The 15,070-nt window shown below is 35.9% G+C and overlaps 1 protein-coding gene across 1 annotated transcript; it reads right to left on the bottom strand.

Moving 5' to 3' along the window:
- Nucleotides 1-1,833: 1,833 nt before the first annotated feature.
- Nucleotides 1,834-14,643, bottom strand: LOC134848498 (uncharacterized). Its single transcript, XM_063865971.1, has 5 exons — nt 14,562-14,643; nt 13,709-13,818; nt 11,645-11,769; nt 7,001-7,191; nt 1,834-2,014 (listed from the first exon to the last, which is right to left on the bottom strand). The coding sequence occupies exons 1-5, from the start codon at nt 14,639-14,641 to the stop codon at nt 1,843-1,845; spliced, it is 678 nt and encodes a 225-aa protein (XP_063722041.1). The 5' UTR covers nt 14,642-14,643; the 3' UTR covers nt 1,834-1,842.
- Nucleotides 14,644-15,070: the final 427 nt, after the last annotated feature.

Below are 15,070 nucleotides of genomic sequence, written 5' to 3'. Positions count from 1 at the left end.
AATTTGAATCACATTAACAAAATTCTAAAAGTTTCCTCAGTGTCGAGAATAATTGGTTTGAATTTTTTTGGTCTCATTTCGAACTGATATGGTGTGAGCGTGTATGTTTACAATAGCTTATCTAAGCTATTTTTAAGCCGTGAAAACTTAGTTGTAATCAGTTACAAGTAGTTTTTGGACACTTTTAGCGCCATCTTCTAAGCAAAGGTTGAAAAATTCTTCAAAAAAAATTGAATTTTTTTTTCAAATTTTTTTAAGTTTTTTCTTTAATTTTTTTCGTATTTCTAGTCAATTTTCTTCGAAAACTGTTTCCCGAATGGTTTTTTTTTATGACTGTCCAATTTGCCAAAAATTTTTTTTTACTGGACACTTTTTAATCACACCATGGGGAAAAATGACACTAATTTAAAGAAAAAATTGTTTTTGTATTTTTTCTGAGCCTGTCGTTGGAACATTTTGTGCTACTTGCAACCGGTTTTCCTTGTGGTTATTATAATTAGTTGTTTTTACAGGTTGCATACCTTTTGCAAGAAGTAAGGAAAACTTTGCTTTTCAATGTTGTTTTTTTGCGGTTTGTTTTTTTTTTGCTGTTAGCGTGTAGTTAATTCTTGGATTTATGACTACGAAAAAGTATTCAGCAAAATGTTCCACCGGACGTTGCTGAAACATGTTTCCTTCATGTAATGAGTGGCATAAGTAATCAAGATTTTGATAAACATTTTAAAGAAGAAACCAAAACTTTCGGATTGGACTTCTAGTTTTAAAGAAATGATTGTGCAAAAAATAATTTTTTTTATCCCGAGTTAATCGGATTATATTTGAGCATTTGAGATAAAAAATAACATAGCAATCTAGATGATCAACGTTCATGCATTTTAATCAGCTGATTTTAGGCAGAGTTTATGGAAAAGCAAAGTTTTGCAAATGTGTCCCAAAAATCATCCAAGATTTGCATTGAAATCGGCATATAGGAAGCATTCAAAATTCTTATTTTTTACTTGAATCAAATTTTTTGAATTTTTCTTTAATTTTTTTTTTCGTATTGAGGAAGCATTCAAAATCTTGCAACAACTTTTTACTTGACTCTCGCAAGTTTTTGTATTCCCATGTGCAGTTCGGAAGTCTCCTAGTCTTAAATATTCTTGCGGTAATTCTATAGTTTGGCAAAAGTTTAATTAGACATACTTTCCCATTATTACAGTGAAATGGGATTCCAATCAGAACTCTAGCAGTATTTTATCATCAAAAAAACAGTTTTCGTTGACAGATCTTGCGAAGCAACCGCGGATGGATTGAACACAACAATCCAAATTCCTCCACCTACCCACCCCCCCCCCTCACACAGACACAGACACACACACACACACCCTCCCCCACCCCCCACATAAAAGATAACCGAATAACCCCTCAACATATTTTTTAAATTAAAATTATGATCAAAAATAAAAAGTCATCAATTTACAAATACTTTTCTAGCAATCAAATTTTGTTAAAACACTGCGAATTTTAGAAGTTACACGTCCTAAAATTCAAAATGTGAATGGTCAAACAAAGTCTCTGCAACTCCAAACTGGCTCATAATAAGTTATGTTTTAAATTTGTTATATCATTTACTATAAAAGTTTTTAGAAATAGTTCTCGTCACAAAAAATTAGAAAATCCTCAGTTAACCAACACAAAAAAGACAACAAAACTTTCAAAAACATTTCACAAATCCGCCCCTGGAAAAAATTCTAGATCCGTGTTGTTTTTTTTTCAGTTTTTTTTTATACAGAAAAACTTACACTTAAATTATACATAAATACACTCATTGAACCTGTTGAAATAGGTCGGCTTAGCGCTTCATTCATTTTCATAATAAGCTAGGTTGGATCCCGAAATGAATTGGTTTGGAGGAATATCATGTTGTTTGGGGGTCAATGACCTCTTCCGGGTGGCACTGGTCCCGCCTTGTTTCTGTATCCTTCTTTCCCAACCACTCGTTTTACGTTTGCGAGGGCTGTTGGTGGGGGTACTAAAACATGTGATTAATCTTATTGTTTTTATTCGCTACCCCGATTTCAGGCACTCAACTTATGATTTGACGTTAAAAGTCGATAGCGCGCATTATCGGCTGAAAATCCGCGGCCGAGAAGTTTTTCTGAGACGATCGCCATTCAAAACAACTACTCAGCTTTGGCGAGAGCTAAAACATAGGTCAAGCACAGGCTAAATTTACAAAAAAAAACTGACCGAGAGAAAGGAGAAGCATTACGAACACAGTCGAAACTTAAGTAGGGAGCATTTGAAACCTACTAAGAGCACTACCTAACTTCAATCCTCTGCTTTAATCATTACGAGGCCAAACTGTGCACTGGATAGTTTGGCACTAGATTTCTGGATTCCATAGACAAACCTTTAAACTTGTTCCAAAATGTCTGTGGATTTCACATTCAACAATTCCGTGGCTTCCGCGTACAAATACCTGTAACGTAAATTTTGTCGGTACATTTGTTGTGCCGCGGATTCCGCAACAAGCGAATATAGCTAGTTGTTCTGGCTTCCGCAACTGTAAGTGGATTCCACAAAATATAAGTGGAATCCGCAAATGTACGTGTAATCTGCAAGTTTTGTAAGCGGATTCCGCATATGTAAGCGGATTCCGCAAACTGTAAGTGGATTCAGATTTTTGTTTATTAATGAACTTGCATATGAACAATTAAAAGCTAGAGCAGGAATTCTTATCTATAGCAATGCCGAAATTAAAGGCAAAGACTTAATCATTGTCAGCGGAATCCACGAACAAATCGCAAAACATTTGTTAACTAAATCGGTGGATGTCACCTTTTAGTATTTTGGAAACACAACACCGAAAAATTTCAATATTTGGAGTCATTGGGTTGAGAGTGTATGGAAATACAACACACAGCATACTGCCAAAATAGGTCAGTATTTGGGATTGCGTCAATCCCAAATACTGATTTTGGAAGCTTAACGCCGAATAAATTCAATATTTGTAGTCATTAGCTTGAGAGTGTTTGGAAACACAACGCTCAGCATATCACCGAAATAGGTCAGTATTTGGGATTGCATCACCATTTGGGATAAAGGTTCAAACAGAAGTAGGTCAGGATTTGGAATCAAAAGGTCAGTATTTGGGATGGCATCAGTATTTGTGATCGAGGTTCAGATTGAAGTATGTCAGAATTCAGAATTTGGGATCGGAGCTCAAAAGGTCAGTATTTGGGCCGAAGTTAGTTTGACAAAAAATGAGACCAAACGTTTGGTATTTCAACTGGTAGTTGATCAATGTAGTAATTGAGATTGATTTTTCCGGTGACCAGTAATTAAAAGATATAATTTGATTTACTATAATACACATACACATTTATGTAAACGGAATCCGCAAACAAAATGCGGATTCCATTTACAGTTTGCGGATTCCATTTCCAATTTGCGGATTCCGCTTAAAGTTGCGGAATCCGCAACAGCTCAGTTTATTTATACAAATGTCTTATTATTTGTTTGTGGATTCCACAAACTGTTCTGGATTTCGCAAGTACGGTTGCGGATTCCGCAGAATCGCCTATTTTTTGAGCGATTTTGAGCAGTACAATGATTTACGTATTTGTTTGTGGAGTCCAAAACAGCATAGAAGATCAAAGAAAAGTAGCAATGTTGCGGATTCCGCGACAAATCTGATTTTGGCCTGTTGCGGATTCCGCTTACAATGCACAGAACGCATAGTTTAGCCTCGTAATGATAAAAATTATTGTTTCGACTTTCGCAACGAAATTAACGGAATTGAATTTTTGTTTCTGCAGACTAAACTCGAATTTTTAACTGGCCATTTTTGACGGCTTTTTTATTACTTTCAAAAGGTATTGTTGCCTTGAGCTTAAACTTGAAAAGATATTTCCCTGTGATCATTTTTAGTAAGTTTATGTGGGTTCGAGGGCTTCCATTCTGGTCAATTCGGGACCATTAGCGCGTGATATTTTTCGCGCTATTCACGCGTGAGCGAATATTTATTCCGTTCTAGAAACCGTTCCAAGCTGGTTGAAGGGAGCTCATTTGCCGTAAATGATTTGTTACTAGGAGCGAAATCTATCACTTCGTACTTTATATAGTGCGTGGCGGGATGATTTCACAAAAAATCTCAAATTAAAAAAAAATTGTTTCATTCTATTACAATTATTTTTTGTACCGACTTTCAAAAAAAAACTGAGTAATTATGCAGTCGGATCAATCAGGGCTGTGCCCTGATATGAGCAGTCTTATTGTTCCGACTTTCGTAGAAAACGGAATATTTATGCTCGGTGTGGTTTTATTTTTTTTTCAGTCAATTTTCGCCGATCGAAACCATAGCTTACAGGGAAAAATTTTTATACCCCAATGAAGAGATCGACTTCCTGACTCAAATGTAAAAAGTTATTTCACCTCCGATTATTTTTGTAAAACATTGGGGGTTTGAGATTTGCCAAATTAATAGGGCCATTTTCTGGACTAAATTATGCGCATATTGAAGAGTTTATTCATGATGCTGAGAACGTAACGCGAATTGTTTTTGCGTGTCGAATTATCCCGCACACCAAACTGAAATTGTTCAAATTAGATAACTGAGGCAAGCTAATTGATCGACTCAAAACTTCGCACTTCGATTTTGTCCAAAACTTATAGGTTTTCATAATTTCTTTTCGCAAAAACTATTCGATTTGAATCAAAGGACAGTTGGAACCTTCGGGGCTTTGCCCTGATTTACGAGCAGTTTTGTTGTATGTTATTACTGTTTCCATTTCAAACTGTTTTACTTTCAACAAATTTGAGGAGAAAACCTTGTCTTACGTTAGAGAGAACTAGGCAAAACACAGTCGAAACCTAAGTAGGAAGCATTTGAAACCTATTCAGAGCACTACCTTATTTCAATCCTCTGTTTTAATAAAAATTATTGTTTTGACTTTCGCAATTAAGTTAACGGAATATGTGCACGGGTTTAACTTTTGTTTCTGCAGATGGGGGAACTTCTAACTTTTAAATAGCCATTTTTGACAGAATTTTTTATTACATTCAAAAGGTATTAATGTCTTGAGCTTAAACTTGAAAAGATATTTCACCTGTGATAATTTTTTGTAAATTTATGGGGGTTTGAGGACTGCCATTCTGGTCAATTCGGGACTATTAGCGCGTGATATATTTCGCGCTACTAACGCGTAAGCGAAGATTTATTCCGTCCTAGAAACCGTTCCAAATTGGTTAAAGGAAGCTTATTTGCCGTAATTGGTTTGTTACTAGGAGCGAAATCTATCACTTCGTACTTAATATGGCGCGTGGTCAGATGATTTCGCAAAAAAATCTCAAACTAAAAAGAAAATTGTTTCATACTATTACAATTATTTTTTGTTCCGACTTTCGAAGAAAACGGAATTTTTATGGTCGGTGTGGTTTTTTTATTATAAATAATAGGTTTTGACAAAAACTTTTTATACCCCCTTGAGGATTTTGACTCCTTGAGTTCAAATGTAAAAAGATAGTTTGCCTCCGATTTTTTTTTTGAAAACTTTTGGGGTTTGAAAATTGCCAGATTGGCCATGTTCTGGACTACATTATGCGCGCTTTGAAGAGTTTATTCATATTGCTGATAGCTAACGCGACTTATTTGTGCGTGGCAGTTTATCCCGAAAAACATAATCGTTCCAAATTGGATTGAGGCTAGCTAATCAGATCGGTCGTTTTAATTTCGTACGACTCAAAATTTCACACTTTGATCTTGTCCAAAAATTATAGGTTTTCATGTTTTCGTATCACAAAAACTGTTCGATTTGAATTAAGGGATAGTCGGAACATTCAGGGCTTTCTTTTTCTCTCACATTAATTCTCTCTCTTGAATAGGTTCCAAAGAACTAAATTAAAAAAAAATCCAATTCTTTGGATTCTTCAACACCTCTCAGAAAGCTTAATGTAAAACCAGTGAAATTCAAAGTAGCTGTGTAGATACCAAATTTACCTTTTATTTTAACTTTTGATAAACCAACGGCTTTTTCCTTGCAATTTGAATGTATGTTGAACTAAGTCGAAGTTTTTTACTCTCCTCTTTTTTCAATTATGTTGAATCAAAATCGTGGATTTTTTACCACTATCTTTAACTAGTTTTTCTTTCCATGCCACAAATTTTAAAGCATGCCACAATTTTTAAAATATTTTTTAATAGGCACATAATGAAGATCCGTGGACATAAAACTCTCGAGACTTTGCAGACTTTATAATCAGACTTTGAAGACTTTATGTTCAGATTTTGCAGGCCAATGTTCGGAATAAGTAGACTTATATTCAGACTTTGCAGATTTATGTTTAGACTTTGCAGACTTTGTTCGCGTTGCGACTACAAATTTTTGGTCCCAACGCGGATCAATTCCAACAAGTCTGAACAAAAGACCACGACCTCGTCTCGGATGACTATCGATATTCTCAGTGTGCCTTCTTCCCAATAAACTTTTTTTGCTTAATTCATTTTTCGAATAATTTGTCATTTTTAAATCGTCTAGAGCCTTCCTTTTATCCTCAATCTTGGTGAGTGTTTATAACTGCTTTTCGTTATCATTGGTGAAAGATGTAAAAATCGTTGCGCTTTGAAAGGTATATATATGTTAAAACTTGGTCGAAAGTTAAACGCGAACAAAACTGCGTCGCAGTTAATTTCGAAAGTATAAAGACCCAACTGAGAAGAAATATTCAACTTTTTAAGTCGGCTTGAGAATAAAATTCGAGCCAGGTTTTTTGAACTCCTAATCCAAAAAATGGCGCTTTCTCAGAGAAAGCCGGGGACTCTAAGCTTTCCGCAAAATCCTGAGAAAATCTCCCAAAATTTAAGGACTCATTTTCTTCGACTTTTTTTTAAATATACCGCCTCCTAGGGTTCATGACATAATTGAATAAATTTTCAGACAATTGTTTTGTTTGGTGAAGTTAAGCGAATTTCTCGGGGGAAAAACATATGGTAAGTTTAGCTTTATCATGTTTCTACCTGTTGGACTGACCAACTTGTGGCGTGAAATCTCTTCTGGGCTGCGGTAGTATATAGCTCGGACCCGTGATGATTGCAGGGATGACAGGGACTTGTTGTCCCTCTACAGGAAATCTGGCTTGAGTACCCATTGACTCCATCTCTAACGGGTCCAAATCTACCGGCAACGCAACTGTGAAGATTCCAGAGGTCTGAAACAATCTAGCTACTAGTCACCAATATTTTTGCTAAAAGTTCTTTTTGTTCTGCACAAAAATAACCCGATTTGAAGAGTTTGTCCTTTTAAAGAGATTGGACTGGTAAAACCCGAGCTGAAGAGTTTGTGTTATTGAGACCAAAAGTGGGTTTGCTTAGATTTCGATCTCAATCAAACTTAGTTCTGGGAAAACCATTAGATTTTTAGTTTTCAACCTAACACGGCATCGTTTTAACTTTGAATTCAGCTCAACCGGAAAGCAATAATTGTTCAGACGGCATTTTAGTGGAAGGGGCATTATTGTAAGTTTGTAGTCTGATGATCACGTGCTATATCATCTGCTACTCAACCTTGCGCGAAAATCCAACCGAGCCGTTTAAGGTATCTCTTCGATTTGAGACACTTAGCATTGTGGTAAGGCGTTCACTCTAAGAGCGTCTGTTCGTGGAATCGATCCCCTGCCATGGCAATGATAGTGTGTGAGGACGAGCTCTCACTTGACCTCTAGCTTCTGGTCTACCACAGCCTGCCCGATTATGGCTGCAATAGTGGTACCACGTGAAAGCTCTAGACGCAAAAAAACGGCCTTGAGTCGCAAAAAAGAGCTTCAGGCAACAAATTAACTCAGTCTGGAATGTGGGAAAATAAGAGAAACTGACTATGCTTAAACAGGCGCGATAGCCTTTCATAGATCATCTGCGAATCGCAAAACCACAATATGAATTCTTGTTAGCAAAAGCTAGTTTTAGTGAACATATCGGCTCTTTTCCTGTTTCTGAGTTCCCCCGTGGTTTTTTCTCAAAATCATTTTATGAACACTCAGATGAAAATTGAATTCTGATAATCTAAACTGTGAAAAAAACATGTCAGCCTGAACAAGTGAACAATAAATTTATACATTATTTCCGAACACTTTTCAAACATTTTTATGTTGTTATCTTACGAGGGGGCGTTTAACTAGAAAAGAGCCAGCAGATAAATTACAAATGCATTCACTGACGTTTACTTTTAGCAGCGCTAGCAAAACTTACTGTTCCAGTGACGAGGATATAAAATATATGAAGAGTCTCCAAAAGAAATCATCAAACCTTTCACAAACGAGTGTCTCAAATTCTATGAGCTTCACGCATGACTTTATAAATTCAATGTTTTGTTTATTTCCATCGTTCAATTTCTGAGATCCGGCTTTCGATTCATCGGCAACCCAACAGGACATTCCTACTAATAAAAGAATTTTTTTTCATGCACACGCTGGCAAAAACAACATGAAAAGCGTTTTAATTTGTGACAAGCACAGATACTAATTAAACTAAAATGGCTAAAAAGTTCAATTTAATTTCGATATCAGTCAAGTAAAAAGACAATTGGAAATACCTTAGTCCATTTGTTCAAAAACTCACCATGCTGGGCCGTCAATAAACTTGAAAAAATCAATCTGAGTTCAATGCTCAGTGTATTGTATTTGACATAAAATATTTCAATCAACAAAATGGAACAAAATTATTTGCGTACCTTCACATGATGAAACTCCGCAAATTGCCCATCAGAGCATCAATGGCTCAATACAATCTTAGTTATTGTTTCGATTTCGTAACGAAAATAACGGAAGTTTTTTGTGCTCGGGGTGAATTTTTTTCTTCAGACAAGTTTTGACTTTTTAACTAGCCATTTTTTCGCACTATTAACACTTAACACGTAAGCGGATATGTAATCCCTCATATAAATCGTTCCAATTGGTTGAAACAGGCTATTTGTCGTAAATTTTACGTTACTAGGGGCAAAATCTATCTTTTTGTACTTTCATATGGCGTGTGGGGTGATGATTTAAATAAACTCGAAAATTTTGGATTTCTTCCTTTTTTCCGAAAAATGCATAATTTTTTAAAAAGCAAACACTGCATCATGTACATTAAAAGACAGTCAGAACATTCGGGGCTTTGTCCTGATACGAGCAGTCTTGTTGTTTCGACTTTTGGAACGAAAGTAACGGAATCTTTGTGCTCGGAGTGGTTTTTCTTTCTTCAGACAAATTTCGACTTTTTAACTAGCCTTTTTTGACGGAAAACTTTTATATCTTTTTGAAATTTCTGTTGTTTTGAGCTTAAACTTGAAAAGATATTCATTTTTATAAAGTTAAGGGAGTTCAAAGATTGGCATTTTGGCCAAGTTGGGACAATTAACGCACGATATATATCGCGCTATTAACGCGTAAGCGGAGATTTATTCCATTGTAGAAATCGTTCCAATCGTTGCCAGAATTAATTTGTTTCTTGGAGCAAAATTTATCACTTTGTGTTTTATATGGCATATGGGAGATAGATTTCACAAAAAATCTAAAATTTTAAAATAGAAGTTTTTAATTTTATTTTTATCACCTTTGATTTTTTTTTCTTTTTATCATTACTCCATAGGCCTCAAAACGCAGTCGAAACATTCAGCGCTTCACCCTATGACGAGCTTTTTTGTTTATCTTGTTTGCTAAACACATAGATGTCATGCTGAGCAAATTTCAGCTTAGTCACTATTTGAAAATACACTAACAATTTAGCTCCGCAAAAATTCCATTGAAAAGCAGCGATTGAAGGAAGCTTCTGATATCAATTAGTCTTATAAATTCATATTTGTTGACCCTGAATGCAAACAATTTTGATAAATGAAAGCCGAAGACCCATTAATTGATAGTTTTCAAAACATCAGTTTAATGATTTACAAACTAACAGGAAGTAATTTAAAACTTTAATCGCTGCATTCAATGGTTCTTGTAATACTTACCACTTCTTTCCCCGTGTTAAATCTAAATGCGAGAAGGAAAAATTTTGGGCATTATTTTTGATACAGAAAAAAAATGATTCTGTTACTTACTTGAACAATCAACTTGCAATTGAACAAAACTGCTTGTATCACGTCAACATTTGTTTGTAACTACTGTTTCTTTTTTCAGGTCTCAGGTAAATTTATAGGGCAAACTTTTATCATGATATCAAACAGAGTTTTCCCTAATTTTTTTCCAACGTCCAACATTAACAAAAAGTGATATTTTTGGATATAATTTCGCTCAACTTGGGTTAAAGTCCGGGGTTGCTTTTCATAGAGTAATTTCGTAGGACAGGGTACACAGTATTTTCGTATCTAATTTCGCTATCTAATTTTAGGTCGGATAATTCGTGCAACTTCTTAGTCTTATACCGATCCTAATCTTACTCTTGTATTTCCTAGTCTCAATAGATCTAGTATATTGGTATTCTTGCGAGGTTAGAGGAGAGGAAGAGCAACTGCTTTCTAAATTGAATTTAATCTTCTCTGGCTGAAACAATAAACAGTTTTAGCTTTACAAAAGATCGTAAGTTTTAGTAATGGATGATGATTAATTAGTTCAAAGTGTTTTACAGTGATAGTTATCAAGAATATAATTGGAATATAATATAAATACTTGGAATATAATATAATTGGAATATAATATAATTGGAATATAATATATTATCAAGAATATAATATAAAATACTGGTTTTGAACTGGTTCCAAACTTGTAGCATTTAGGTAGAAGTATTTTTTGGCTAAAGTATTTGCTGCAACTGATTGACGTCAACAAACAAATCGAGAATTTGCAATACCTCATGATCTTAAACAAGCGAAGTTGACTAGTATCATTTTGGAAGGTTTAAAATGGTTGTTTTTAATGCCGAAATTGCTCTGATTCATAAAAACTGCCCAAGGCAAAAACCCCCAGGATGATTCATAAAAACTCCCTAGGCAAACTCCTAGGATGATTCTTAAAATTTCTCTCGGATTTTAATCGATTGAATCGATTTATCATGAATTTATTTGATTAATTTTAGTGCCGAATAAATCAATTTAAAAATTAAAAGATTTAAAGATTGTTACAGATTTTGAACTAAAGCTTGTTTTCAAGAAAAGTTTCTGTCGAAGTAACTATGAGCATCAGGTAATTTGAAAAGATTTATTGAAGTTTGGGTATAAAAAGAAGAGAAAAATAGTTAATTTTTTCTTTTTTTGGTTGTTTCATCTTTTTTAGGCAAAAACTTTTATTCAGCTTTGAAGGGCAGGTCGGAACATTCATTGTTTTGCCATGATATACAAGCAGCCTTCTTTCAGCATGGTATTGAAAATAGATTTGCTAATTTTGCTCTAAATTATTTTTTTCTTCCGGTTGATTCTGAATAAAACGCAGCAAAGTTGTCTATTTGTTATGGAATGAAAATCATGGAATATTAGTTTTGGAAAAAGCAACTTATTTTTGTTTTTCGTCTTTTTGTTTTTTATAGCAAGAGTTGCATTCCATTTTGAAGAAGCAAGCAAGATTTTGCATTCAGCATATTATACTCTCTGCTTACATTTTTGCTTGAGTGTTCTTCCCTAAAAAAGAAAGGATTTTAAAACTGGAATCTTTAAACAGGCAAGTAATTAAATCGGGAAACAGGCAGTCTAACCTTTGGAGTTCTGTATGGGTTGATAGTGGGAAGTGTCAACTGGTATGTAGCAGTCCAGAACTGAGCCACGTTGTACAGAGCAGACGTCTTGGCCGCCATGTTACTCAAAAGCCACCAGAATCGTCCTGAACATAGGAAAAAACGAAAAGTGTTTTTTTTTAAATTAGTTCACATGGGAAAATACTGGTATGAGTCATAGATGCTTATGAAACTTCCAAGAATTTTAAGTAAAGAATACTTTGAAACAGGGGCGGATCTAGGATTTTCTCGAGGGGGGGGGGCGGATTTTCAAAAAAAATTCGAAAATTTTGACGACCTTATTTTTTTTAGGTCGACCAAATAGATTTTTTGAGCTCTCCCAAAGCACTGATTTGCCCCTATTTTGGCAAAATTTTCTGCGCCGCATGCAAATTTTTGGAAAAACAGTCAAAAAGCCGTTTTTGGGCACTTTTTGAAAAATTTTGACAAAAAAATCGCGTTTTTTTTTGGCGCGCGCTCCCCCTCAAAGTTAGTATATATTGGCGCCGAAGGCGCCTTTAGAAAAATTTTAGGGTCGGTCGGCCAAAAATGGATTTCTGAAAAAGTATCAAAGGGGGGACCCTTTGGGTCGGCAGGGGGTCGAATCCCTGAGGAGGAAAGAGGCGTCCGCCCCCCCCGCCCCCCCCTAAATCCGCCCCTGCTAATAAATATAACCGGTATAATATATATATAACCAACGTAAAATCATCTGAATTAAATTACAATTAGAAGCTCTTGCAATTGTATCGAGTAGACAAGACAGCCGGAAGAGCAATACACAAAAGGGGCAAGCAACAGAGAGCAATACAGGATTTTAGCCACCAAATCAACCCTTTCGGGATTGTAGAAAGTAGTGAATCTCGGTCGCCCCGCTGAGTTCACTGCCAAAGGGACAGCTTGCGAAGGAATCCCCTAATTCTACATTTCCGGCGAATAATTTTTCATTGAAAATTAAAAGAAAATTAGAAGCAAGTAAACGTTTTTCTTCTGTATGTCACTAGCGTGTGCGCAGAAAACTTTGTCGACTTTTGATATTCTGACAAAACCTTGAATGAACGAAATTGGTTTGGTTACAAATTAAGATAAAAATGTCAATTTTGTGTATTTTTGGAAAGCTTTGCCAGACAATTGCTTTTTCGGCGTTGGCGCCCTTATTTAAAAATTTAGGAGTGTATTCAGCCAAAGAAATGTTTAGCCAAAGGAATGTGCGGCGGGGTCACTATGATGAATTATGTTCTGCTGATAAAACTGGGTTCCAAATAGGGATTTGTTCGCAGTCGCATCATCATCGTGATCAACAACAACATCAATTTTACACCAACTTCGTGAAATCGACAGTGACTTTCTTTTTTTTAGCCTAATTATTTGCGAATTGCCCCCGAGTGATGCTGATGGCTTAGTGGTTTCCACCGAAAGTATAAAAATTTATTACTTTTTCCGGTTCCATGTGAAAGGTTTTTTGAGGCTTTCATCCATCAAAAATTTTAAACATTTAATTGATGGTCAGGCGCGGATCTGGGAATTTCTCGAGGGGGGGGGGGGGGTGTTTCCAAAAAAAATTGAAAATTTCGTCGACTTTTTTCAGAGTCGACCAAACTGATTTTCTGAGCTCTCCCAAACCACTATTAAGCTCGTTTTTAGGCACTTTTGGGAAAATTTCGACCAAAAAATAGCGTTTTTTCGGCGCGCACTCCCCCCTCAAAGTTAATATACATTGGCATCTTTAGAAACATTTTAAGGTCAGTCAGCCAAAAATGGATATCTCAAAATAGTACAAAAGGGGGGACCCTTTGGAACGGCAGGGGGTCGAATTCCTGAAGGAAAAAGGTTTCCCCCACCCCCTAAATCTTCTACTGTTGATGGTTGAGATCTGGACGAAGCTTGATGCAGGAAACTTCAAATATAAACTTTTTTAATTTATGGCAAAATTGTCAAAAAAACTGACAGAAACAAACAATTTTGTCCTGGTCGAGGTGGGGGTTCAAGTGCGCTGACTGTGCCAGCACTTTGGTATCTAACTGTACACAAAAAGAGTGTGCTGTCTACCTGGGTCGACGGAGGTGACGAGGTGAAGCATGCCACAGATGGTGTAGGGAGTCCAGGCCAACACGAACCCGAGCGAGGAGAAAAAACAGAACAGATTCACTTTGCGAGTCCTGAAATCAGACGAGGATCTAAAACTTATACAAGCAGGGTGGATCATTGTACCATAAATATTTCCAAAATTTATAATCGAATTAGAATTAGTATTACCGAATTGTTTAGTGGACTTTCCATAAACGCTAAAATGGGAACTTCTCAAAGAAAATAAAAACAATCTTCTCCGAAAACTATTTTGGAGTAAACAATCTCCCCATGGATAGAATATTGACAAAAGTTACTCATTCGAAAATCAAAAAGCTCTTTAAAATGTCTCATGTTATCCCAGGACCACCGTAATAAGTCATAAGCTAAGTTCCTTTCTGATTTCAGTATTTGAGATGAGAGAATTTGAAAATAGGTAAGAAAACACTTCTGTTTGCAGTCTGCGAATTATGCCCGGGCTTTTTAAATCGAGGACAATATCATTCTGAGGCCAGAAGTTCAAAGTTTGGTCAGATTAGGATTCCATTTTCGTGGGCAATGTTTGCACATGATCGCAAACTTTGTGCTGAAAACAGTGATAGTCTGAAAATTGGTCGCAATTTGTAGATATGAAACCCCGAGTTCGCTCCGGGAGACCCAAACGTTATGCCAGCCTTCACTTTATCGGCTGTTATCGTTCAGCCCCCCCCCCCCCCCGTGGTACTAACAATTTGTAATTTCTTCCAATATCAATATTTAAAACAACAATTACGCATATACGAATATTGAATATTGTACGGTGTAACAAATAACTTATGTCATAAAGTGTTCTAACCTGCGACGCATCTCGCTGGAAACAGCGGTGGTGCTTCGGGTAGTGTTGTGGCGTCTGATTACCCACACGTAGCACGCCATGATCACAGAACCCGGAAGTAGGTAGCCGAAGAAACACACCCCCGCGATACATATAAATCCTGCAAAGGGACTTCTTAGTATAAACATGATTGGTGAAGTTCGTTATCAAATCGGAATATAGACTTTTTTCGTTATCAAACTGGAAGCGTTATCAAATCGTTGTCAAATCGGAATCAAATAGCGTTATCAAATCGTTATCAAATCGTCATCAAATCAGAATCGTTATCAAATTATTATCAAATCGGAAGCATTATCAAATCATTATCAAATCGGAATCAAAAACAAATCATTATCAAATCGGTTATCAAATCCCAGGATTGACCGCCATAGACAAAATATGATAGTCATACAGTTCCATACAATTTCTCTGTGAAAAAATGCTAGTCATACAGTTCCATACAATTTCTCTGTGAAAAAATGCTAGTCATA

The sequence above is a fragment of the Symsagittifera roscoffensis genome, chromosome 6, assembly GCF_963678635.1.
Source record: "Symsagittifera roscoffensis chromosome 6, txSymRosc1.1, whole genome shotgun sequence".
In the NCBI taxonomy this organism is placed as follows: Eukaryota; Metazoa; Xenacoelomorpha; order Acoela; family Convolutidae; genus Symsagittifera; species Symsagittifera roscoffensis.
The sequence above is the reverse complement of the archived record's forward strand: the minus strand, read 5'-3'. Positions and strand labels throughout refer to the sequence as shown.

Coding starts and splice junctions, on each gene's coding strand:
- LOC134848498 (XM_063865971.1), bottom strand. CDS start 14,641: ATGGCGTGCTACGTGTGGGTAATCAGACGCCACAACACTACCCGAAGC. Junction 11,770..13,708: donor CGTCACCTCCGTCGACCCAG/GTAGACAGCACA, acceptor TCCTATGTTCAG/GACGATTCTGGTGGCTTTTG. Junction 7,192..11,644: donor ACCCATACAGAACTCCAAAG/GTTAGACTGCCT, acceptor AGATTGTTTCAG/ACCTCTGGAATCTTCACAGT.